Source organism: Mustelus asterias, chromosome 11, assembly GCF_964213995.1.
Source record: "Mustelus asterias chromosome 11, sMusAst1.hap1.1, whole genome shotgun sequence".
Classification (NCBI taxonomy): domain Eukaryota; kingdom Metazoa; phylum Chordata; class Chondrichthyes; order Carcharhiniformes; family Triakidae; genus Mustelus; species Mustelus asterias.
Window position 1 is genome coordinate 26,825,211 of NC_135811.1, and position 27,658 is coordinate 26,852,868.

Sequence of the window (27,658 nt, forward strand, 5' to 3'; positions counted from 1 at the left end):
CCAGGGTAAGGTAGCCAATTGGATACAAAATTGAATTGATGACAGAAAACAGAGGGTGGTTGTAGAGGGTTGTTTTTCAAACTGGAGGCCTGTGACCAGCGGTGTGCCTCAGTGATTGGTACTGGGTCCATTGTTATTTGTCATTTATATTTATGATTTGGATGAGAATTTAGGAGGTATGGTTAGTAAATTTGCAGATGACAGCAAGATTGGTGGCATAGTGGACAGTGAAGAAGGTTATCTAGGATTGCAACGGGACCTTGATCAATTGGGCCAGTGGGCTGATAAATGGCAGATGAAGTTTAATTTAGATAAGTGCGAGGAAATGTATTTTGGCAGATCAAACCAGGTCAGGACTTACTCAATTAATGGTAGGGTACTGGAGAGAGTTATGGAACAAAGAGATCTAGGGATGCAGGTTCCTAGCTCCTTGAAAGGGGAGTCACAGGTGGACAGAGTGGTGAAGAAGGCATTTGGCATGCTTGGTTTCATTGGTCAGAACATTGACTACAGGAGTTGGACGTCTTGTTGAAGTTGTACAAGACATTGGTAAGGCCACACTTGGAATACTGTGTACCGTTCTGGTCACCCTATCGTAGAAAGGATATTATTAAACTAGAAAGAGTGCAGAAAAGATTTACTGGGATGCTACTGGCACTTGATGGTTTGAGTTATAAGGAGAGGATGGATAGACTGGGACTTCTTTCCCTGGAGCATTGGAGGCTTAGGGATGATCTTATGGAGGCCTATAAAATAGTGAGGGGCATAGATAAGGTCAACATCTTTTCCCAAAGTTAGGGGAGTCTAAAACTAGAGGGCATACGTTTAAGGTGAGAGGGGAGAGATACAAAAGGGTCCAGAGGGGCAATTTTTTCACACAGAGGGTGTTGAGTGTCTGGAACGAGCTGCCAGAGGTAGTAGTAGAGGCGGGTACAATTTTGTCTTTAAAAAGCATTTAGACAGTTACATGGGTAAGATTGGTATAGACAGATATGGGTCAAACGTGGGCAATGGGGACTGGCTTAATGATAAAAACTGGGCAGCATGGACAAGTTGGAACGAAGGGCCTGTTTCCATGCTGTAATCCTCTACGACTCTATGACATCAATTGGTTCTTTTTTGTCTACTATTTACATCCTCAAAAAACTAAATCATAATTGTTTTTGAATATGATTTCCCTTTCTAAAACCATGTTGACTTTGTCTGACCGTTCTATGATTTTCTGAGTCAATCGTTAAAATTTGTTAAGAGCAATATGGCATCTTCTTTAGTTTGTATTCATATGCAAAGATATGTACTGTACTGATAACCTGAACGTAACTGCTCTCTGTGTATTGGTTAATAAAGCAGGCTAGAAATTTGTATCTGATCTTATCTCATCAAATGTTTGCATTCAGAGAGATGAAAGAAGGACACATTTGAATATCTAGTTCAGATCATGTTGCTATGCTGCTGGATCACGCCCTCATATAAGACGATGCAGGATAGCGTGAGTCAACTCCTTCAAATTAAGACCAGCAAATTGTTTACTGCAGCCACTGATGTCACTGAAACTTTGAATATATATCCAGATTTATAACATGGAGAGAGATTAGTGGTAATTTAAGGAATGAAACACTTTCCATTTCAGATAATCATTGGTGGTTCGAGCTCCATTTGGTCAGGTAAACCACAGCTAGATGCAAATTAAAATTCTTATTCTAAAAGCCTTAGCCCAGACTCAGAGAGGATCTTTTCTTTTTTTTATTCATTCATGGGACATGGGCGTTGCTGGCTGGAGCCTAGTGGGAAAGACAGTAGAACAGCAATGGCAGGAGTTTCTGGGAGTAATTGAGGACACAGTGCAGAGGTTCATCCCAAACAAAAGAAAGGTTATCAGAGGGGGGATTAGGCAGCCATGGCTGACAAAGGAAGTCAGGGAATGCATCAAGGCAAAAGAGAGAGCCTATAATGTGGCAAAGAGTAGTGGGAAGTCAGAAGATTGGGAAGGCTATAAAAACAAACAGAGGATAACAAAGAGAGAAATAAGGAAGGAGAGGATCAAATATGAAGGTAGGCTAGCCAGTAACATTAGGAATGATAGTAAAAGTTTCTTTAAATACATTAAAAACAAACGGGAGGCAAAAGTAGACATTGGGCCGCTCCAAAATGACGCTGGTAATCTAGTGATGGGAGACAAGGAAATAGCTGAGGAACTTAATAAGTACTTTGCGTCAGTCTTCACAGTAGAAGACATGAGTAATATCCGAACAATTCAGGAAAGTCAGGGGGCAGAGTTGAATATGGTTGCCATCACAAAGGAGAAAGTGCTAGAGAAACTAAAAGGTCTGAAAATTTATAAATCTCCGGGCCCAGATGGGCTACATCCTAGAGTTCTAAAGGAGATAGCTGAAGAAATAGTGGAGGCGTTAGTTATGATCTTTCAAAAGTCACTGGAGTCAGGGAAAGTCCCAGAGGATTGGAAAATCGCTGTTGTAACCCCACTGTTCAAGAAGGGAACAAGAAAAAAGATGGAAAATTATAGGCCAATTAGCCTAACCTCAGTTGTTGGCAAAATTCTAGAATCCATTGTTAAGGATGAGATTTCTAAATTCTTGGAAGTGCAGGGTCGGATTAGGACAAGTCAGCATGGATTTAGTAAGGGGAGGTCGTGCCTGACAAACCTGTTAGAGTTCTTTGAAGAGATAACAAATAGGTTAGACCAAGGAGAGCCAATGGATGTTATCTATCTTGACTTCCAAAAGGCCTTTGACAAGGTGCCTCACGGGAGACTGCTGAGTAAAATAAGGGCCCATGGTATTCGAGGCAAGGTACTAACATGGATTGACGATTGGCTGTCAGACAGAAGGCAGAGAGTTGGGATAAAAGGTTCTTTCTCAGAATGGCAACCGGTGACAAGTGGTGTCCCGCAGGGTTCAGTGTTGGGGCCACAGCTGTTCTCTTTATATATTAACGAATAGATGACGGGACTGGGGGCATTCTGGCCAAGTTTGCCGATGATACAAAGATAGGTGGAGGGGCAGGTAGTATTGAGGAGGTGGGGAGGCTGCAGAAAGATTTAGACAGTTTAGCAGAGTGGTCCAAGAAGTGGCTGATGAAATTCAACGTGGGCAAGTGCGAGGTCGTACACTTTGGAAAAAAGAATAGAGGCATGGACTATTTTCTAAACGGTGACAAAATTCATAATGCTAAAGTGCAAAGGGACTTGGGAGTCCTAGTCCAGGATTCTCTAAAGGTAAACTTGCAGGTTGAGTCCGTAATTAAGAAAGCAAATGTAATGTTGTCATTTATCTCAAGAGGCTTGGAATACAAAAGCAGGGATGTACTTCTGAGGCTTTATAAAGCACTGGTTAGGCCCCATTTGGAGTACTGTGAGCAATTTTGGGCCCCACACCTCAGGAAGGACATACTGGCACTGGAGCGGGTCCAGCGGAGATTCACACGGATGATCCCAGGAATGGTAGGCCTGACATACGATGAACGTCTGAGGATCGTGGGATTATATTCATTGGAGTTTAGGAGGTTGAGGGGAGATCTGATAGAAACTTACAAGATAATGAATGGCTTAGATAGGATGGACGTAGGGAAGTTGTTTCCATTAACAGGGGAGACTAGGACGCGTGGGCACAGCCTTAGAATAAAAGGGAGTCACTTTAGAACAGAGATGAGGAGAAATTTCTTCAGCCAGAGAGTGGTGGGTCTGTGGAATTCATTGCCACAGAGGGCTGTGGAGGCCGAGACGTTGAGCGTCTTCAAGACAGAAATTGATAAATTCTTGATTTCTCGAGGAATTAAGGGCTATGGGGAGAGAGCGGGGAAATGGAGTTGAAATCAACCATGATTGAATGGTGGAGTGGACTCGATGGGCCGAATGGCCTTACTTCCGCTCCTATGTCTTATGGTCTTATTGCCCATCCCTAGTTGCCCGAGGGCAGTTGAGAGTCAACCACATTGTTGTGGCTCTGGAGTCACATGTAGGCCAGAGCAAGTAAGGATGGCAGATTTTCTTCCCGAAAGGACATTAGTGAACCAGATGAGTTTTTCTGACAATCGACAATGGTTTCATGGACATCAATAGATTCTTAATTCCAAATTTTTTTTTTATTGAATTCAAATTCCACCATCCACTCTCACAGAATTCGAACCCTGGTTCCCAGAACATTAGCTGAGTTTCTGGATTAATAGGCCACCGATAATACCACTTGACCATCACCTCCCCACTTGAACCAGTGTGGATGTATTCCCACACCAAAATTTGAGTGACATTGCTAATGTAGAATTTAGTGCTCGAGGACTCTAGGAACCGATTGAGATTAATCAAGTGAATTTCATATCGGACCATTTCTGCCAGCAGACCTTCATGGTTTGCATTTGAACTCAATTCCTTGATACGCAAGGTCAGCATCTGTTAAAAGAGTAACTTCAGACCTTAAATCTGCTGTAGTAAAGTGAATAAGTAATTTTCTCTTAATCAGATAACAATATAAAGAGGGAGTGGAGGTTGAAAGAAATTAATTTTGCTGGAAGATTTATTGACACCGAACATAATAGAATATGTTAGTTATACCCTGGCCTTCCTGATTGCTTTGTATAGTAGTGCATTTTCGCAGTATCCAGATAATTTGATATGTATATATTTTTTCTAATCAGTGTGCTGTGACATTAACAAGGCTTATGTAAACAAAATACAGGGTTGAAACAACTTTTACCATGGTAACCTGCATTAATAAATTTGCAAAACAAATTGATTTTGCTTGTAATTGAAACTGCCTTATTAGCATTATATGTCTTGCTGTTCTGAATGTTGTAAAATCTATAGGAATTCTAAAAATTTCAGGTATTAGTGAAAGAGTAAAAATCTTACCCTATTCTGCTTCTGTATCTTGGCCCATTACACAGGCAATGATAAATTCTTGACATACGAACATAAGAAGTAGTGGAGGCCAGACCATATGGCCCCTCAAGCATGGCAAAGTGGAAATAGTGGCATATTTATGGAAGCACAAATCAAGATGCAATATATTTGGTGTCATAGAAATGTTGAAAAGAAGTAATGGATTTATGGTGTTAGTGTAATAGAACGATTTGTAATATATCAAGCACATTAACAACTTGACACATTAGGTGTGCTTAGGTGAGTTGTGGCAGGCAAAGTCATAGACTATTTGACTATTGAACCAATTTTATGACAATGTAAAATGGGATGCCATACGTCTGGGAGAGTGCTGAATTGTGACACAATCAATTAAATACCTATGTAGCTTACAACTCCAAATAAATTGTACGCATGTTGCAACAATTTTTTTTTGTTTAATTGGTAGCATTACATCTAGTTACAGCCTGGCGGAACCAGGTCACATGATTACTGGCAACCTCGACTAATATAGGGAAATTCTGCTGGAATGCATATAGACAAGTTACGGATTTTCCATAATCATCAAAAGTTCCAGTTATCCTGGTTCCGCAAGTGATTGTTAATTCCATTTAGACTTCTGTTTGAGAGAGCAGTCAATAAGTCAGGGCAGTGGCCACACCTCAGGATGAATACAGAAAAATATGGTTACGGTGGAACTGGAGCTGCAGCATCTTGCATGCCTGGTATAAGCATGGCGGTGTGGCAAAAATATAAATGTTCCTGTGGCACTGCATTTAAAAGCTTACCTGCAGCTCTTCGAAGTTAGGATATTTCAGCATGGAGCAGGCCATTCTCATCTAGACCACAGGGTCTGCAGGAACATTGCCCTGGGATTCCTAGGGATTAAAAAATAATCTCCTGGGCTGCTAGTATACAGGAGAAAAATCATTGGTAAAGTTTTTAGAAAATCATTTTCTTTTGAGCATTTTTATTTATGAGGTGTAGAAATATTGGAAATAGGGAGGAAATTAATGGCTGTTTAATTGCACAAGTCCACTGGAGCAGGGAGATAGGCCTTGTGATGAAATGTGCAGGAATAAATCCAACCAGAGTTGATAACTCTAGTCTGCATTGGTTTGGACCATACTGAGTTTACAAGAAAGAGAGTTTTTCACAACTTACTACACAAATTTTTAAAAATATATTCATTCATGTGGGTGTCGCTGGCTGGGCCAGCATTCATTGCCCATCCCTAATTGCCCTTGAACTGAGTGGTTTGCTAGGCCACTTCAGGGGATGTTTTAAGAGTCAACCACATTGCTGTGGGTCTGGAGTCACATGTAGGCCACACCACATAAAGACGGCAGATTTCCTTCCCTAAAGAACATGAGTGAATCAGATGGGTTTTTGCAACAATCGACAATGGTTTCATGATTGTCATTGTAATTTTAATTCCAGATTTTTATTGAATTCAAATTTCACCATCCGCCGTGGTGGGATTCGAATCCGGGTCCCCAGAGCATTACCTGGGTCTCTGGATTACTAGTCCAGTGACAATACTACTACACCGCCACCTCCCCAAAGTACCATTTCAATGGGTATATGTGTATGTATACATTTACATATATATATAAGTATGATATGAATATAATGCATGTAAATTTTCACACTGAGTTGTAAATTTACAAGTAAATCCTTGATTTTGTTCCGATATAAAACCAGGGGTGGCTGGAAGAAGAAATGTGAAAAAAACATTGCTGAGAATCTTGTGCTCTATGGAATGTTGGAGCTACTTTATGTGTTTTCCTACCTGACCAGAAACCTCGGGTGGTTCTATACGAAATGAGACGAGAATAGTTAGGAGAGGCCAACATAGAGATAAAAGATGGGGATTTAAAAATTGACGTGTCTATGTTAAAGCAAGTGAAGCAGGGCATGGTCCATGAGGGTCCCCGAAGCAGGCTGCATACTTGGGAAGTTGGGAGATTTTAATGCCGATTTTAATTCCTGTTCCTTATTGTTACTGTTCCTCCAAATGTTCCCGGGGTAGCACTCAAACAGTGACAGTTTGAATTTTAAACTTTAACATAATCTTAACAAGTTTATAGACTTTCTGCCAATGCCAATAATGAAAGCAGATCATATGATTATGTTGCACTCTGGTGAGAATGTAATCAAGCATGACCTACATTAATTGTTTGATGTATTGCATTCCGATTTCTGGTTATGATGAATGAGGGTTAATGCCAGACAAACAAGATTGAAAGTAGAGTCTAACAGTGTAACTGTTGGGTTTATTGTGGTCAGCTTAAACTACTGTGACACATTGAATGATAGATTTATACTGTGCGGCTAAGATTAAAACATTTTTTAAAGTTTAGTTATTTTTATACCTGTTTTCGAAGAATTACGGCCAAGTTGACATCCAAGGTCAGTATCACACTGATGGACTACTAGTGCATGACAGTACTTAGTGGCACTGTACAAATTGTGTGGTATTTAAAGGAAGTGACAGGGATCTTGCCTGCCAGATGGACAACTGGCAGAAGCCTCACATCACCTCTTATAGAGAAGGTCCACCTCATTAAGTGTCACTCAGGCAAGGATCAAGGATCTTGGGGTCTGATTCCAACCCATCAAGAGTTGCTTGACAGTCAGAGGCTGGCAACTCTATTGAACAGCCGAAGAGGTGGTGGCTACTGCCGGTGGGACACCAACCCGAGGCCTGGTATCATTGCTGGATGCCAGGTAACAGGTGAGTAATGATGGGGGAGGGGATGAGGGAAATCAGCAGCAAAGGTAGGGAGGTGGTTCCGCCCCCCCCCTCCCCCTCCCCGTCCCCCAACCCCATCCCACTTCCGCCTCTTCACTCCAGGAACCCACAAGCAATCCCACTTCACCAATGTCCTTTAGGGAAGGAAATCTGCTGTCCTTACCTGGTCTGGCCTACATGTGATTCCAGATCCACAGCAACTCTTAGGGTTGCCCTCAGGGATGGGCAATAAATGCTGACCCAGCCGTGATGCCTACATCCCATGAACAAATAAAAAACACTTAAGGCGTCAATTTGCAGCAGGATGGGATGGCCACCCACAGACTTAATTGGGCTGGAAGCAGCAGAATTCCCAACTGTCACCCTCCCACCTGATTAAATGATCCCCCCCCACCATAGGAGAGGGCATTAAATTCCACCCATTGACTCTTACTCAGAAAAGTACAGTTCTGAACATTGTAACGTTGGACATTATTCGCAGCATCTATGAGATGTGGAATAAAGGTGTCTTATTTCTCATATCTAGATTAATTTACTGGACAATGTTTAACTTCCTAGACTTTGGCTCAGAATAAACGCTTCAAAGTTTGAGTGTGGACAAAACCCAGTAAAAACTAAGTTTGGACTACCTCTGGAGCTCCTCTTTAAATCCTAAATCTCCTGCGGCTTATTTACTTTGACCTTGACAATCCAAGAAGCAAGAAACCCTTCTCTGTATTATTACTTATGCAGGATCCTGACATTAATTGAAACTGTTAGCTAAAATTCACCATGGATTTAAGGTGGATTTGTGTTGGCTTTTCACAGATAACTTTTTTCATATAGTCAATCTCTTGTCTGACATGTATAAACCAAACAGAGTGCCTAAGAATCTCCAGGTCAAACTCCAGATGTGAAGACATTATGGATGGATTTATGTATTTATCCATCCCATTGTTAGAATGTAACCGATGACAACTTGGTATTGGATGTAATGTGACCCAATGGTAACAAGCTACAAGAGTCAGCTGACCCAGTAAACCATGGAACCAATTACAGAATGATGTAAGTCAGCTGACTCACTATAAATAAGAACCTGTTTGAAATTGTGGGGAGCTTGGATTGGCCCAGGGCGAGGCCCCAAGTTTGGAGTAATGATGTTTCTTTATTAAACCCTTTCTTTGATTTATAAGTTGGAGTAAGTTTTGTTCTATTTTTATTGTCTGCATTTGAAGAGTTATTTCTGATGAAACACCCATAACATCTTCATACTCTGCTGACTGTTATAGCCACATGTACAATGGGCTAGTGGGGGTGTGGCAGGGAGGGAGTTCTGCCCTGTTCTTAGTGGCCACCCTTCTGTTATTAGTCATAGTCTGCAAAGCACCATAGGTGTATCTCTCTGTTTCAGAGAGAGACAAGTGGCTATAGTTTGAAGGACACCATCCTACATCAAGCATGGTTGACCAGAAATCTCTCCCACTCCCAGCACCAGCCATGGGTGTATTGGAAGGATGAGCTTGTTGAAAGTATTGGGGCCACATCATAAATACTCCTTCCATGGCCAACAGGTCCTGAGGGACTTGAACCCAGAACGTTTGGCTCAGAGGCAGGGATGCTACCTACTGACCTTCACATTTCTAGAGGCTGCAATCCTACCAAATAGAATTGTCATGTGCTTGGGTTGAAACTGGCAACCTTACTCATTAAGGCCGCAAAGTTGGTTAACAAAATGGCATAGTCATATTGGTGCCATTTGGATCCTTCCGTGAGGTTCCAGAGGAGGTACATCTCTGGAGCTGTATAGAAAGAGCTTCACTCGTTGTCTGAACTATGCCATATCAGACTTGAGAATGCTTGTTTAGGACATTGGATGTAGAAGTGTGAAAAAGCATTCTAATTCTTAACACTGATGTTCCTGAACTTTGATGAATATTTTTTAAAAACTCACCTTCAATGGAATTCACTTCATTAAACCTCCCAAACCAGTGAACCCTGCCTTCTGGAAGGATAAGAGCACTGGATGAATGGCAATACCATTACCTCCAGATTTCCCTTCATAGAAACATAGAAAAACTACAGCACAATACAGGCCCTTCAGCCCACAAAGTTGTGCCGAACATGTCCCTACCTTAGCGATTACTAGGCTTACCTATAACCCTCTATCTTACTGAGTTCTATGTACTTATCTAAAAGTCTCTTAAAATACCCTATGGAATCCGCCTCCACCACCGTTGCTGACAGCCCATTCCACACACCCACCACCCTCTGAGTGAAAAACGTACCCCTGACATCTCCTCTGTACCTACTCTCCAGCACCTTAAACCTGTGTCCTCTTGTGGCAACCATTTCAGCCCTAGGAAAAAGCCTCTGACTGTCCACTCAATCAATACCTCTCAACATCTTATACACCTCTATCAGGTCACCCCTCATCCTTCGTCTCTCCAAGGAGAAAAGGCCGAGCTCACTCAACTTATCCTCATTAGGCATGCTCCTCAACCCAGGCAACATCCTTGTAAATCTCCTCTGCACCCTTTCTATGGCTTCCACATCCTTCCTGTAATGAGGCGAACAGAACTGAGCACAGTACTCCAAGTGTGGTCTGACCAGGGTCCTATATAGCTGCAACATTATCTCACGACTCCTAAACTCAATTCCTCGATTGATGAAGGCCAGTACACCATACACCTTCTTAACCACAGCCTCAACCTGCACAGCTGCTTTGAGCGTCCTATGAACTCGGACCCCAAGATCCTTCTGATCTTCCACACTGCCAAGAGTCCTACCATTAATATTATATTCCGCCATCCTATTTGACCTGCCAAAATGAACCACCTCACACTTATCTGGGTTGAACTCCATCTGCCACTTCTCCACCCAGTCTTGCATCCTATCAATGTCTCGCTGCAACTTCTGACATCCCTCCACACTATCCACAACACCTCCAACCTTTGTATCATCAGCAAACTTACCAACCCATCCCTCCACTTCCTCATCCAGGTCATTTATAAAAATCACAAAGAGTAAGGGTCCCAGAACAGATCCCTGGGGCACTCCACTGGTGACCGACCTACATGCAGAATATGACCCATCTATAACCACTCTTTGCCTTCTGTGGGCAAGCCAGTTCTGGATCCACAAAGCAATGTCCCCTTGGATCCCATGCCCCCTCACTTTCTCAATAAGCCTTGCATGGGGCACCTTATCAAATGCCTTGCTGAAGTCCATATATACTACATCTACTGCTCTTCCTTCATCAATGTGTTTAGTCTTCAAGTTGAACATCATCGTAATTTGGACATATTGGCCAATATTTTACGACCTCACTCAGGTGAGGCTCATAAAATCCCGCCTGAGGCTAAGAGAGAATTCTGTTCTGCAAGCTGTGCTCGCTCTGTTTCTGGGGCAAGCGTGGCGGTAAAATTCTGGCCATTGTCCCTGGGTCAAAATCCTGGCACTGCACCTAGCAGCTTTGCACGAGTACCTTTGCTACACAAATGGATTGGTTTTTGACATTCAATGAATAAATGTGAATCAAATGTGAATTAGAAAATAATTCTTCATAAATTGGACAATGTTACCTCAAAGCTTTGAAGTGATGATTCCACTGAGCTGTTAACTCATTTCTGATTGTATGCACACGGTGCAGTTTGGTTCCAGTTTCTGAAATTATTTAGTAATCTAGATTAGTTTTCAAGGAATCTTTCTCAATCAACCTTTGAGTTTAACCACTTCCTTTATTGAGAGTCATATTTGTGTAATGTTTTCGCACAGGGACAACATGTTGACAGTCTGACATTTATATGACACAATACTCGTCAAGAATGAAGCTCTGAATTTTCTGCATTGTATATATCAAGAATTGCAACATTAACAACTTGTAATACACTGCTGGAATTCATCAACGCTCCTGATATAGCACCTTCCAAACCCATGACCACTACCATCTAGAAGGACAAGGGCAGCAGATACATGGGAACACCACCACCTAGAAGTTTCCCTCCAACTGACTCACTATCCTGACATGGAAATATATCACCGTTCCACTACTGTCACTGGGTCAAAATCCTGGAACTCCCTCTTTAACAGCACTGTGGATTTAAGGGAATCAGAGTCTTATGATATTTGATTAAATAAAAATGTGCATTTTGCTCTTAAAAATGGTTGACAGAAAGTCCTATTGCTAAAGCAAAATCGAGGTGTTTGATGTTCCACAGCTACCAGAGCTAATGGAATGAGATTTGTGTTTTCTGAAGAGGAAACAAAGCTAAAGAATCATTGGCGTTCTGCCTCTGTTAGTCAGCCACTTTCTTTTACTCTTTTCTGTCCTACTGTATTGGATTTTTTTCTGCTATCTTCTCACACTTTTCTGTTCCCTTTTCCAATTGTCACACTCGACGAAATTCTCCATGGAGGTGGTGGCCCCATCTTATAGGGCTTTCCTGTCAGAGGGTGAGCCCACTTCTGCCCTATAAGCCCCAACCATAATACACCGGGTCGTGTCTTTTGTCCCCATGTGGGAAGATGTCCCACTTCCAAGAAGAACTGCTGGTTAATCAGATGGCCAGAAGCTCTCCAGTCTCAGCAGCGTTACCAGAACCAATAGCCACTGTTGGAATGGCAGCTAGTCCCCGAGAAGGAGACATGGTGGAGGCTTCGCTGGGGCCAGATGGGCAGGCTCCAGCAAGTGGTGGTGGCAGTCACCAGTCAGAAGACCAGTTGGGGATTGGCCAGCAGGAGGTGCCCATTTCCATTTGGGGAACTTCCACTGGCCACAGTGCCTGAAGAAGAGAACGCCCCCCCTCTACCAAGCCGGCAGCCAGCACCCGCGCGATGTTACCAAGTTACCAATGGCAATGAGAGGAAGCCCTTAATTGGCCCAAGGGAGTGTGGGCCTCCTGACACCTACCCCACCACTGGTAAAATACTAGTTCGGCAATTGGCACTGCATTCCCTGTCATACCACTCAACCTTATGCCCATCCCACACCCCCACCTGTCAGCTGTCTCCTGGGGGGGTGAGAGGGTGGGGGCAGGCATAAAATTCCAGCCTGTATCTCTATCTCCTGGACAGAAAATGCAGCCTCTATGCTGAGGGAAACAGAGTTAAAGTTTCTGGTTGGTGACGTTCAGTCACAACTGGGAAAAGTTAGAAATGTGACAGGTTTGAAGCAAGTCCAGAGGCAGAGAAAGGGGGGGAAGGGAGGTTACTTGCTTAAAATCTGTTACATCCCCAATCTTTTCCAGTTCTGATAAAAGGTCATAAACTTGAAACATTGGGCCTGATTTTAACCCATCGCTAAGGCAGAGTTAGAATCGGGCCTGTTGACTCTCCAAAGATTCTGCCTGACCTGCTGAGTATTTCTGGCACCTTCAGTATTTTGCTTTTCCTTTGCTAATCATTTGGATCTTTTTTTCCAATTAAATTAACCTACATCACCAACTCACACTCAACTTTATACTCACCAATCCCTCAAAGCCCATGAATGCATTTCACATCTCTCGCTAATGTTCCATTATTGTAATCATTCTTTCCCTGTTTGGCACTCCTACCCTCTATTGTTCGGACAGCCAGTGATTCAGTCAATGGCAGAGAGCGGTTTTCACGCCCCTCGCTGGTTAACAGAGATGCAAGGCGTACCAGAGCCTGGTGAAATGCAGGAATTGGTAAATTCAGATAGTGATGAAAACTCGTGGATGCAATATTTGTGATAAACCCAACCAATAAAAGAAGGAATTCATTTTGCTGCTGCAAGAGTACTTCATAGAATCATAGAATCCCTACAGTACAGAAGGAGATTTTTTCCGTTATAGACAGTTGGACAGCACCAAATGACCACTAGAAAAGGAGGAAAAATACTGAAGGGAGGTGTGTTATGGCAGTTATTTATCCTGTAACATAGATTATACATTCAAATGTGTATGCAACCTCAAGTGCTTTTAAAGACTTCCACTCAGATTATTGAGCGCAACTTTTGTAGATTTCATTCTTCAACTTTATGCAGTGGAAGACTTTTAAGAAGATATTTAATAACTCTCAGCAATGATTTAGCCCAGTGAGAAAGAAAGGTTATTTGAGAAGGGATGAATCATCTGTGGCTAAATTCTTCTTCTTCTTCGGCAGTCCCTCAGGATGGAGGATGACTTGCTGCCACACTAAAAATGAGTTCTCAGGTGACTGAGGAGTCCAAAGCATGACTTACAGTCTCTGTCACGGTGGTGCAGGTGGTGGTTAGAAGAGCGGGTGGGTGAGGTGCCCAGGTTATCACGTGTTCCATGTTAACACTTGATTTCAGCTTATTCTCGGTGACAAAAGTCAAAGTGTTCAGCTCCTTTCCTGATGCTTTTTCTTCACGTCAGGTAGTGAGAAAGAAAGGCTCTTTGGGAAGGATGGATCATCTGTAACTAAATAAGGAGGTTAAGGGTACATCAAATGGAAAGAAATGCTGCACAATAGTGGGACAAAATTTTGAGATTTTGAGAACCAGCAATAAATGAGGGAGGCAGAAAACATATGCCAGTTAGTCTAACATCTATCATATGGAAATTGCTAGAAGTCATTATTAAGACGGTTATAACATGACGCTTAGAAAATCAGAATGGAATCAGGCAGAGTCAACATGGTTTTGTGAAAGGGAAACTATGGCCGGAATTTTGTCGGTCGCCCGCCCCAATTCCGGGGGTGGGCAAGGCTCAGAGAACGGCATTCTCCGTTGGCCTTGGGCGGGATCATATGAACCTCGGACGGATGTGCCGGTAAGATTCCACCTATGTTTAATTTATTTACAGCTTTTTGAGAAAGAAGAAAGGTGGATAAAAGGGAACCTGGAAATGCGTGATTGGACCCCAAAAGGTATTTGATAAGGTGCCACATCGAAAGTTGCTACACAAAGTAAGAGTTCATGGTATAGGGGATAACATATGATAGGTAAAGTTTTTAAAAATCTATTTATTAGCGTCACAAGTAGGCTTGCATTAACACTGCAATGAAGTTACTGTGAAAATCCCCTCTGGTGCCTGTTCAGGTACACTGAGGGAGAATTTAGCATGGCCAATGCACCTAACCAGTATGTCTTTCAGACTGTGGGAGGAAACTTGAGGACCCAGAGGAAACCCACGCAGAGACAGGAGAATGTGCAGTCTCCGCACAAACAGTGACCCAAGTCAAGTGACCCAAGGAACTTGAACCCTAGTACTGTAAGGCAGCAATTCTATACATTGTGCCACCATGCCACCCTAATCATCATGGATAGAGGATTGGTCAGCTAACAGGAAACAGAGAGTAGGAATAGTTGCTCAGTTTGGGGTTCACAGGCTGTAACTAGTAGACTGCCACAGGAATTAGTTTCAGGGCCTTAATTATTTACAATCTACAGGTAATCTTTGGACTTACGACACAATTGGTTGCTGAAAACCAATTTAAGTCAAAATAGCACAACTTGGAATTGATTTTTCCATTAGAACAATGTAGTCGATCAATTATAAAGGAGTAATATAGAAGCATTAATGTATTTATTGACATTAAAAAAGCATAGAATTTCAATTTTTCTTTCCACAGTAATTGTTCTGCATTTCTTAGAAGAAGAAACATCTCTTGCACCAGATTTACACTTTTCTGCCATTATTTTGAGCAAAGAAACGTTCAACTTTAGGAAAGAGTTTGGAAACAAAATTTGTGTACAAATCCATTGGAACAGCATAGAACATAGAACGTAGAACAGTACAGCACAGTATAGGCCCTTCGGCCCTTGATGTTGTGCCGAGCTTTGTCCGAAACCAAGATCAAGCTATCCCACTGCCTATCATTCTGGTGTGCTCCATATCAACGTACATGTATGAACATCACTGGCGTGGCATCATAAATTTAAAACTGACAAGGGAAAATCGAAACAGGATGTCAATTCCTAAACCTCGTAAGCGCCTTTGATCGAAACTTGAACGTAGTAAAGAGGGCTGCCTGTATATTACTGACTTGGATGAGGGGACCAAAATTATGGTAACTAAATTTGCAAATGACGCCAAACTAGGTAGGCAATAAGGTTGTCAAGCGGAAGTAAAGAATCTTTTCTCATTCTTTCACAAATGTTGGCTAGGCCAACATTTATTGCCCATTCCTAATTGTCCTTGAAAAGGTGGCAATGAGCTGCCTTGAACCACTGCAGTCCATGTGAAGTAGGTACATCCACAATGCTGTTAGAAAGGAAGTTCTAGGATTATGACCCAGTGACAGTGAAGAAACGGCACTATAGTTCCAAGACAGGATGGTGCGTGACTTGGAGAGGAAATTGCAGGTGGTGGAATTCCCATGTATTTATGCCCTTGACTTTCTCAATGGTAGAGGTCGTGGGTTTAGAAGGTGATAATACACATTGTGCGTTGGCGGTGGAGGGAGTGAATGTTGAAGATGGTGGATGGGGTGCTAATCAAATGGGCTGCATTGTTTTGGGGTTGGATCCAAGACACATTACTGGGGCAGTGTTGAGGGAACTTCTAAATGTGTGGCACAACTTGATATTGACTCTGAGTGCTCAGAATGATACAAGTTCCATTCCCTATCATTAACTTCCTTCACCTTGATGAGAACCATTGTTTTCTGTGGCCCGATTTTGTGTGAGTGTGGGTTAGTTGGTCTGGAAGGACAACTTGTGCTATGATGGCAGGTTCCTCTGTTTACATCAGTGATTCCACCAAAGTGAGACTGAAATGGAAAGCAATAAATTAGAAAGTGGAAGCAGATGAGTAACAGTGAAAACAAGGAAGCTGGCAAGGAGCACGAGTGATAAAAATAGTATTCAAGAGGCAAAAAAAAACTTGCATTCATGTAGCACCTTTAAAGTTCTCAGGATGTCCAAAGCACTTTACAGGCAGTCACTGTGATAATGCATAATAAACACAGCAGCCAGCTTCTGCACCGCAAGCTCCCACAAGTAGCAATGTGATAATGACCCGATACATTTGTTCTAGTAATGTTGTTTGTGGAATAAATAACTCCAATGTCCTTCTTCAAAAGTGTGTCATGGAATCCTTTACATCCACCTTATAAAGTAGGGGGAGCCTCAGCTTAATATCACATCCAAAAAACAGTATCACTGGTGGTACAGTCCTTCCTCAGTATCACATTCTGTAGTCGGGCCAGTGCGGTGGGACTCGAACCCACACTGCTTGATGCTGAGGCAAGAACTATACTGAAGTAACTCTTCAGAGACTAGTGTCCCTATAGCAGATTCCCTTTATTTACAAACTTGTCCCCATTCCTAAGAGTGCTTCAGGTACAAAGCCAGAATCTGGAATGCCAGTAGACCTGGCACTCCTCATTATAGACACAGGTGAGACTCCCTGATTGGGAGGCAACCATTATCTCAATCAGGGAGCTGATACTCCAAGAAGCACACCTCATGGTCCTCATTGCAATCATTGCATGTATCCACTGAGCAATACTCAGCACACAAATGGAAGTGAGTCCTTGGCAATTTTGGAACCAAAGTGAGGAGGCTGAGGAGTGCATGGTAGGATAACAAAATAGTTCCAGCAACAACCACGTGCAGATCCAATGAGCAACTGTGATAAATTTCATGTGCACAGTATGAGTAGCTAAATGCTTAAAACTGTTGTCCTCTCTTGGCCGTTTCATTGTGCGAAATACTACCAGCGAAATTCATTGCTATTTTCCTCACTATTTTATTTCTTAAGTAACAGTGCTGTATAGGTGACTGCCTTCCTGCACTGCAAAGGTACTTCACTGGCGGTGAAGAGCTTTGGAAATTTTTGAAGTCATGTAAGGCACTACTTAAATGTAAATCTTCCTTTCATTCTTCATGGCACTAAGCTAACACACTAAACCTCTTCCTCCATGGAGCAGAGCTGGTCTGATGCATGGCTAAGAGCCCTGTGGTCCTTCAAGATGCCAATAATATCACACCAGTTATACTTGTGGTCATTCCATATTTGTGAACTCGTGTTTTCCAAGAACCGAAGTTAAAAATGAAAAATGATCAAACTAGGTGGTAGTTGATTTATACCAGCAAGTGAAAAGCTTAATTAATGTTTCAGTTTGGAGACCCTTTGTCGGAACTCAGCTGATTGTATAATTTTAAATAAGCAACTATTACACTACAAAGTTTTATTAGTAACACCAACCAGAAATCAGAGGTAGCAGCGGCTCAGTGGCATAAAGTTGGGAGAGAATTGCCCCGTGAGTCCTCAGCATTGATTTATGTTGAAATCTCAAGCATCCGATCAAACATAGAACATAGATAGAACAGTACAGCACAGAACAGGCCCTTTGGCCCACGATGTTGTACCGAGCTTTATCTGAAACGAAGATCAAGCTATCCCACTCCCTATCATCCTGGTGTGCTCCATGTGCCCATCCAATAACCGCTTAAATGTTCCCAAAGTGTCTGACTCCACTATCACTGCAGGCAGTCCATTCCACACCCCAACCACTCTCTGCGTAAAGAACCTACCTCTGATATCCTTCCTGTATCTCCCACCATGAACCCTATAGTTATGCCCCCTTGTAATAGCTCCATCCACCCGAGGAAATAGTCTTTGAATGTTCACTCTATCTATCCCCTTCATCATTTTATAAACCTCTATTAAGTCTCCCCTCAGCCTCCTCCGCTCCAGAGAGAACAGCCCTAGCTCCCTCAACCTTTCCTCATAAGACCTACCCTCCAAACCAGGCAGCATCCTGGTAAATCTCCTCTGCACTCTTTCCAGCGCTTCCACATCCTTCTTATAGTGAGGTGACCAGAACTGCACACAATATTCCAAATGTGGTCTCATCAAGGTCCTGTACAGTTGCAGCATAACCCCACGGCTCTTAAACTCCAACCCCCTGTTAATAAAAGCTAACACACTATAGGCCTTCTTCACAGCTCTATCCACTTGAGTGGCAACCTTTAGAGATCTGTGGATATGGACCCCAAGATCTCTCTGTTCCTCCACAGTCTTCAGAACCCTACCTTTGACCCTGTAATCCACATTTAAATTACTCCTACCAAAATGAATCACCTCACATTTATCAGGGTTAAACTCCATTTGCCATTTTTCAGCCCAGCTTTGCATCCTATCTATGTCTCTTTGCAGCCTACAACAGCCCTCCACCTCATCCACTACTCCACCAATCTTGGTGTCATCAGCAAATTTACTGATCCACCCTTCAGCCCCCTCCTCTAAGTCATTAATAAAAATCACAAAGAGCAGAGGACCAAGCACTGATCCCTGTGGCACTCCGCTAGCAACCTGCCTCCAGTCCGAAAATTTTCCATCCACCACCACCCTCTGTCTTCGATCAGATAGCCAGTTACCTATCCAATCAGCCAACTTTCCCTCTATCCCACACCTCCTTACTTTCATCATAAGCCGACCATGGGGGACCTTATCAAACGCCTTACTAAAATCCATGTATATGACATCAACTGCCCTACCTCCATCAACACACTTAGTTACCTCCTCAAAAAGTTCAATCAAATTTGTGAGGCACGACTTGCCCTTCACGAATCCATGCTGACTATCCCGGATTAATCTGCATCTTTCTAAATGGTCGTAAATCCCATCCCTAAGGACCTTTTCCATTAATTTACCAATCACCGAAGTAAGACTAACTGGTCTATAATTACCAGGGTCATTTCTATTCCCTTTCTTAAACAGAGGAACAACATTCGCCACTCTCCAGTCCTCTGGCACCATCCCCGGGTACAGTGAGGACCCAAAGATCAAAGCCAAAGGCTCTGCAATCTCATCCCTTGCCTCCCAAAGAATCCTAGGATATATTTCATCAGGCCCAGGGGACTTAACATGGACAAGGAAATTTCCTGTTGGTTGCCCTATTGCCCACCACTGCCCCTGAACTGATGAATTAATAGGCCAGACCAAATAAGGATGGTCGATTCCCTTCCCTACAGTGCATTAGTGATCCTGATGGGTTTTTACAACAATGGGTTCACAGTTACCATTAGTGAGATTGAAAGAAAACCCCTATACATTGCCCCTGCAAAATGGTACTTATGCGTTCTGAAAATAATGCAATCCCAAAATGGTTGTAAATTAATATCAAGCAAGAAATGAAACCACAAATGTTAAGGAGGATAGGGGCAAAGACTTGCTTGAGGGGCAAAAAATGAATCAAATGCATTCAATGTGTCTTATACCTGTGATGCTGAATGGTGGGGCATGTTAGCCTGTTTCCAATTCCACCTCCACCCGTTAAACAGGATGAGGTCACTACTGGATTTCAAGCTGCAAGAATGTAGATTGATGATTTTCTTTGTGAGTGATGGAAATGCAGGAAATAAGACAACTAAATCAAAACTAAACAAAAGTGCCTTGTTTTAAAGGAGCACAACTAATAAAGAGCGCAGCCATAAAAAGACAATCCTATAATCTTCCATAATATCATTGGCAGTGTCCACTAGATATTCCAGTTCCTGTGATGCCCACAGGTTTTGGAAGGCCTGAGGGATACCAGTACTACATGGTCCTTCTCTGGGGCCACTCAGGCCTGGATAAGAGAGGCAAGTGGTCAGTATGACCACCCCATCGGCTTCAACCAGTCTGGGCCAATAGATGGCCACCTTGGCTGGGCCCAATCCAAGCAGACCTCATGAGGAGATTTCCCGATTTGTCTGTGCCTCTGTGTACCAGATGGCCGAAGATCAGGGATATGGAAAAGTGGAGCTAGAAGTTGATGAGAAAGCCCTTTCAATAGTGGAAGATTGATTTGAATTACCAAAAATATGGACCTCAGTCTTATCCAGGTCTCAAAATTACAGGCAACCTGGAAGTTTGTAACTTTAACACATATTGGACAGTTCTAGAAATAAAAAGAATCATAGATATCCTACAGTACAGAAAGAGGCCATTTGGTCCATCGAGTCTGCACCAACGGACAATCCCACCCAGGCCCTACCCCCATATCCCTACATATTTACCCACTAATCCCTCTAACCTACACATCTCAGGACACTAAGGGCAATTTTTAGCATGGCCAATCAACCTAACCCACACATCTTTGGACTGTGGGAGGAAACCGGAGCACCCGGAGGAAACCCACGCCGACACGAGGAGAATATGCAAACGCCACACAGACAGTGACCCAAGCCGGGAATCGAACCCAGGTCCCTGGAGCTGTGAAGCAGCAGTGCTAACCACTGTGCTACCGTGCCGCCCGTTCTTTCTTGTAACATTCTCTATCCCAGATCCAAGTGCTGCAGGGCAGGGCTGACACACACAAACACACAGAATCCTCCGTTGTGGCTATCAGCTCCATTAGATGGCAAGATTGGACTACCCAGAAGGAGGAAAAGGGCAAGGAAGTGGAAAGTGGGCAAGTGAAGCCCATATAGGAAATCCCTCCATGCAGAGTGGGATGACATGAGGGAATTTCTGAGAAATTGCTCATGCCACGAGGAAAACACTCCTGAGGGAAGTTTGGGAGCCTTGTACCAATGAGAAATTCCATTTGGAAGGGAATTTATTCAGTGTGTGTGAATGAAGCAGTGATGGGCAGGCAGATCCACGTTTGACTGTATCAATATTTCACCGGGAATGTTCTGCATGTGTGAAGAAGCATGAATGTGCAGAACTTCAGCTATCAGTGTCTGAATACCAATCAAATGTACACAGCCGAAAACTGATTGGCCTGTTTGTTCTCTTCTAAATGAAAAAAGATAAAGTTAAAAATGTTTTCAATCTAAATGAAACTTCAAATTTGCATGGACATATTGTCGTTAAAATGCAGGCCAAATGAATGAAGTTATTGATGTGAGATTCTACCTTTGCTGGTCCCTACATTGCTTTTGAATGACTTAGTATTGCATCAAATTATCCTGCACAGTTTGAGTACACGCAAATTAAAGTAATTTTTAATGAACACAACCAATTTTTCCCTCCATTCTTAAAGCTCCTCCATTCTTTAAGTTCCAAAGCCAATGCTCATAGTGGAGTAGGTAGATTTGAATCCATCTCCTTCCTTGCTCCAAAGACCAGATTCAAATTGAATCTAATTCATAGTCCCAACAAGAGGTACAAACAAGATCCAAGCTGACAAGATAAGATATCGCATCTGATCTTGGGCTTGATCTGATGCTTGACTTAACCAAAAGGCTGAGAAGTGCACTCCAGACAGGGGATCATAGTTTCACCCCTGCAAGGTAAGCCAATCTTTTTTTAAATCTTTTATTCCATCCTTAAAGTTGCAAAGCCAATTCTCAGAATGGGCTGGGTGAACCAAAATCTATTCCTTACTCCAAAAACCAAATTCAAAACCCAATTCAGCACGGTGGCACAGTGGTTAGCACTGTTGCCTTATAGCACCAGGGACCCAGGTTCAATTCCTGGCTTGGGTCACTGTCTGTGCGGGAGCCTGCATGTTCTCCCTGTGTTTGTGTGGATTTCCTCCAGGTGCTCTGGTTTCCTCCCACAGTCCGAAAGACGTGCTGGTTAGATTCATTGGCCATGCTAAATTTTCTCTCAGTGTACCCAAATAGGTGCTGGAATGTGGCAACTAGGTGATTTTCACAGTAACTTCATTGCAGTGTTAATGTAAGCCTGCTTGTGACACTAATGAACAAACTTTAAAATTCCTGGTCCCCAAAAGAGATGTGGAGACAAAAGAGGGACAAACAAGATCCAAGATGACAAGGCATTGCATCCAATCTCAGGCTTAATCTGACGCTTGAATTTAGTCAATAGGCTGGAGCCAGGTAAGCCAATCTTGTTAAGAACAAAGAATAATTGTGGATCTTGACATCCAATTGGCTGCAAACCAGCCACATTTTGGGGCAAAAACAGAAAATATTGGAAAATCTCAGCAGGTCTGCATTTTGGGGAGTGTTGAGTGGCCTATATTTTGGTAACTGTAACTGGCCCCATCTTCTGATGACCAGGATTCTCCCTCTCCACTCCAGTGCTGGGTGTGGGAGCACTTGTCACAGATGAGGATCCAGAAAGTGGTTCCGAGAGCCAGGACTACAACTCCCACAAGGCGACGGCGGCTGCGCGGTGGGGAGGTAGGGTGAGACATGCGCCCCCTGCAGGCTGGGAGGGTAGTAGACACACTCACTCCCCCCCCAACCACAACTAGCAGCAGGAGGAACCCAGAACATTAGTCGGGGGGAGGAGCTGGGCGGCCAGTCGCTTCTAGTCTATGTGTGTGATGTCCCGGTGCCCTGCTTGTATCCGACACAGCGGGGCACACACACAGGCGGCTCAGAGACTGAGACAGCGGGGCTGACAGCAAGCAGAGGGCAAGAGGAGAGCAGAGCCTTTCCTGAGCTGCATATCTCTGCAAGTCAATGGAGCTGGAGAATATAGTCGCCAACACCGTCTTGTTAAAAGCCAGAGAAGGTAACACACACACAGAAAAAAAGGGGAGAAGCTGGGGTCTCTCTCTCTATCTCTCTTTTACATTTGGTGGAGGAAAAGGCAGAAAGGGGAGGGGGAATTGCAGCAAAGGGGGAGAAAAATGAGCAAATACATTAATTTTACAGCAATTGAGGAGGGGGAGGGGGGTTGAAACCAGAAGCACTTTTTTTTTGTCATGACTTGTTGAGAAAGGCTGAGGGATTTCCTGGTGGGATGTAAATGTTTTACTGCGTGAGTTCTGAGTTAATTGATTGAGTGCGAACAGCAGAAGGGTTGGCATTTACAGCAATGGCAGGGTTTTTTTTTCCTTTTTTTATAAATGAAAACACACATCGGTGCTGTACATTTTCACCCTCACTCCATTTTGACCTTTTTTGGGGGGGATGGGGGTGGTGGTGGTGGTAGTGGAGATGTGCTGTTATTTAAATGGTAATGTTGTGCATTGACATCACGTACCGATTTCCCAGTGTAAGAATCTTTTCTTTCAGCTTGCACAGGGAGGGAGGGGGGTGATTTAATACTAAGGAGGACATTGACATGTTTCATCCATGATGTGGATGTGTTTCATCCAGCCGGTGATACCGGATCTGTCTGAAATGCTATTAACCTGCCTCTGTCTTTTAATATATAATGTGTTTTGTATATTTATATATGTGTGCGCCAACATGTATTCATGGGAATAGCCTGCCCTCCAACAAATCCACATTATATATCAAACACTTAAACGTGTGTGCAGATGATCGATTTGCTGGCTGCTAATTGTCTTTTGCCGGCGAGATGCAGGAGGGTGACAGTAGAGGGGCTATTTGCTTCACACTTGGCATCGTTTAGCCGCATACAAGCGGGGTTTAACCACCTTGTTAAAAGGTTAGTGTGCACTGAGAGGAGGAGGGCCATTGGCATTGCCTTCGTGCGACTGATTTCTAACGTATTTCCTCATTTGCATTTTATTTTTTTAATTCAAATCCAGCCCTTTAATGAGCCGCAATACGTCTGAGACAGCTAGGGGGGGAAGAGGCTTTCGCTACATTACTATCTGTACATCACGTTTCTTACTGGCGATGCACGTCACATCGGGGCTATCTTCACTACTTTTTGTCTTATTCCTCTTTTTATATATATTTGAAGTGAGGGCTTTTGTGTTTCGTATGGACACGCTCCAGGAAAAAAAAAAGAAACAGACTTAACACAAAAAAAACACAATATGAATCATCTGGAATTAATTCCTGCAGTGAAATCTGATTCACTGTGCAAGGAGGGAGTCATTGTATCTGCTTGTAATGCAGAAGATACACATTCAGATTGATGTTATCTGTCTTCCCTGCATTCCCAAAAGGTTACATTTATGTTACCTGCGTGGACTTGTGGCTGCTTAACTCGGGTTCCCCCCCTACCAACTATCGTTACAATGTGATTTGCTTGTGTGGGATAAACCAGGGTGTTGAATATTGTATGAAAGTGCAGCATTTTAACATGAACATTGGTGGAAGATACGCAGAGTTTCAATGCCAGCGTTGATTCAGCTGAGATTTCTCTCCCTCGCTTGTGTTTCTCTCTTTCTCTCTCCAAGTGTGTTTTGGCCATTTGGAAATGCGCAGTGCTTTGTGTAACCAGATTTGGGCAGGCAAGGATTGGCACGAGCAAAGCCTAAATTGCTGAAAGAAGAAGAAAAGCCCGTCTGTTACGTTTGAATTCACAGAACATTTTAGCACATTACATTTTCTGTGTCTGACGTTAGAGGGCACAGGTCTCCAGAAACTCCAATGGAGCGCTAAGCGATTGTAGTGTTCAATGCACGTTTCAGGGGGGGGGGGGGGGGGAATTTTGCATTGCTTTTGGATATGGTAGGTATGCACATCAAAGCAGACTCTGGTCGAATTGCAATGGAGACCTGTAGGCGTTGAGTTTGTTTTGAACCCTCCCTTTGCCTTGTAATCTGCAGACTGCAGTGGGCATTAACACTTCAGGGTGTGGGTCTCTTGTCCATCATATGTCTCTTGTCTGTGTTTTTTAAAAAAATGTCGGGGAAGCAAACATCAGAAGATACCTCCTTCTGCATTGTAGGCATTCTGTGATTCTATACTTGACGCCCAATATGGCAGCAAATGTCAGAGGAATGGCACATTCCTCTATCAGGGCTATTTGAATGGTTTTGCACACCATTATATTCTCTTTATGTGCATACGTAACTTGCTGCACCACTGTTCTGCCACTGTGGTGACTGGTCCCTAAGTAAAAGAAACCTGTTGAAACTGTATTTTTAAAAAATAGCTGGCGTGGACGTAATATTTGGAATCACCAGTGGGATGTGGAAACTATTCTATGCTTGTGACCTAACTTGACCTTCCCAATTCCACTTGAGGCCAGCTCCTGGATAGAACATGAAATATAACTTGAGGGGGGGCCGGCTTGGAGTGTCCAATGTTTATTGAAGGCAGACCCGGTGCCTTGTTTCTGGCTTTTATTTGTTTCAGATCATTGGACTCCTTGGTTTGGGCTGTAACATATGTCCATGTACATACCACTATCTTCAAATTCATGTCCCTTCTCTATCATGCAATAGGGTTTATTTGAATCGTATGCCCTTTTAATTAAAATGTGTCTTGACCATTAATAGGATGTTGTTGAGACATGAAACCACACCGTGTTTGAATCGTATCTTTCAAAACTATGCTTTTCCTTTTGAATATGGAAAGGTATTGCCTTATCTTTTTTTTAATTCATTCGTAAGACATGGGTGTTGCTGGCTGGCCAGCATTTATTGCCCATTCTGGTTGCGCTCGAAGGTGAAGGTGAGCCGCCGCCTTGAATCGCTGCAGTCCATGTGCTGTGGGTTGACCCACAATGCCATTAGGGAGGAAATTCCAGGATTTTGACCCAGCGACTGCGAAGGAATGGTGAGATATTTCCAAGTCAGGATGATGAGTGGCTTGGAGGGGAACTTGCACGTGGTGGTGTTCCCAGGTATCCACTGCCCTTGCCCTTCTAGATGGAAGTGGTCATGGATTTGGAAGGTGCTGTCTAAGGATCTTTGGTGAATAGACACTTAGATGCTGACCTGGAGTTTTTAAAGAAGGGACACAAGTCCAGTCACCTACAGACTGGAAGCAAGCCTGCCTTTTTATAAGAAGTCACCTGACCAGCATGATACTTGAGGCGGAGGACCTGTTTTTGTTTTGAACTGCAATCATTTTAATTGAAAGGGGAAGGACTGGAAGAGGCAAATGTAATTTATTGGAAGTCACATGACAAAGACGAGCTTTTAAGTTTTGGACCTGTTGTTTTTGAAATCGGCATGTTTTGGGGAATATGCTGATAAGGAAGGCTGACTTAACTCGACTCACTCAATCCCTGAAGTTCCTTGTGTGGTCCGTGTGTGGTTATCACTATGCAGGCAGAGAATCCTCATCTGAGTATAACTTGGCTGCATTAGGAAATCTGAAAAGTTGAGACAAGAAGATGATATTTTCCTCCGTGCTGAAGCTCCGTTGTTAAGAACCTCCAGATATCTGCTGGGGCCGGTGGCCTGTCATCGAGCCCCAGATCGATGGTGTCGCAACCCTGCAATCTTTATCCTTTTTTTCAAAGCCCATCTCTGCAGAGACCTTATCTGTTTGTGCTTCATATGATTGCTTGTGTGTGTGCATGTATACTGGGGTGTTTTTATAAAGGGATAGGTAATTATACTTTCAGAGTACAATGGTGTGTGTGTACCAGTTCTTGCAACCTGTTTTTGGAAGGGCAGTTTTGTTTTATAATAAATCAATCATTCTGAGTTTATTGAAAGAAGCCTGGTTAAAGTTTTTTTAAAATTCTGGATTTAACAGCAGCAAAGGTAAATTATTTTGGTGAGTGAATTAAACTTTTAAATGAACAGTGCGACCTGCGGAGTGGTGAGGCTAGATAAACTGTGCACTCTCCCCGTTGGTCATAACAACAAACACAAATAATCATGTGGCAAACATGCAATTTTCCTGATAGAGACTGTTATTTCCCTGCCTACTAGTGTGATAAATATGAGATAACATCTAACACACTGATCTCTATATGAATAGAGGCATAGAGTATAAAAACAAGAAAATTAGAATAAAGCTGTACAAAACATTGGTTCAACCTCAACTGGAGTATTCTGACCAACTCTGGACACCGCACTTAAGAAAAGATGTGAGGCTTTAGAGAGGATACAGAACAGATGTAATAGGGTTCCAGGGATGAAGAATTTGAGTTACATGGATAAATAGGAGATGATGGTATCGTTTTCTGTGGAGCAGAGTAGGTTGAGAGGAAATTTGATTGAGGTGCTTACAATCATGAAAGGTTTAGACGGAGTAGATGGAGAGAAATTATTCCCATTAGCAAAAGGATCAAGAACCAGAGGACATGGATTTAAAGTGATTGGCAAAAGAACCAAACGCAACATGAGGAAAAGTATTTTCATGCAGCAAGTGGTTGTGTTGCCTGAATGGATGGTGGGGATATATTCAGCCATGGCTTTCGAAAGGAATTTGGAGAATTGTCTGAAGGGATAAATGCAGGGCTATCAGAAAAAAGGTGGGGGAATGGGAGCAACTAAATGGTTCTTGCTGAATGGCCTCCTTCTGTGCTGTAACCATTCCAAGATTCTAGTATATGTGAAATTGGTTGGGAAATGCCTTTGGACTTGGTATTAATCTCCTGTGGACT

The 27,658-nt window shown here is 43.0% G+C and overlaps 1 protein-coding gene across 3 annotated transcripts in view; it reads left to right on the top strand.

Annotated features, from left to right (window-relative positions):
- Positions 1-27,658, top strand: part of LOC144500429 (U6 snRNA-associated Sm-like protein LSm1) — a 317,623-nt gene that overhangs the window by 34,949 nt on the left and 255,016 nt on the right. For 2 of the 3 annotated variants that reach the window (XM_078223321.1, XM_078223324.1), the window contains exon 1: positions 22,742-22,957. The exons of the other annotated variant lie outside the window; for it this stretch is intronic. In XM_078223321.1, the coding sequence (XP_078079447.1) occupies positions 22,906-22,957 (52 nt within the window). In that variant the 5' untranslated portion in view covers positions 22,742-22,905. Of the gene's footprint in view, positions 1-22,741; positions 22,958-27,658 lie in introns of those variants that run through there. 3 annotated transcript variants of the gene reach the window in all.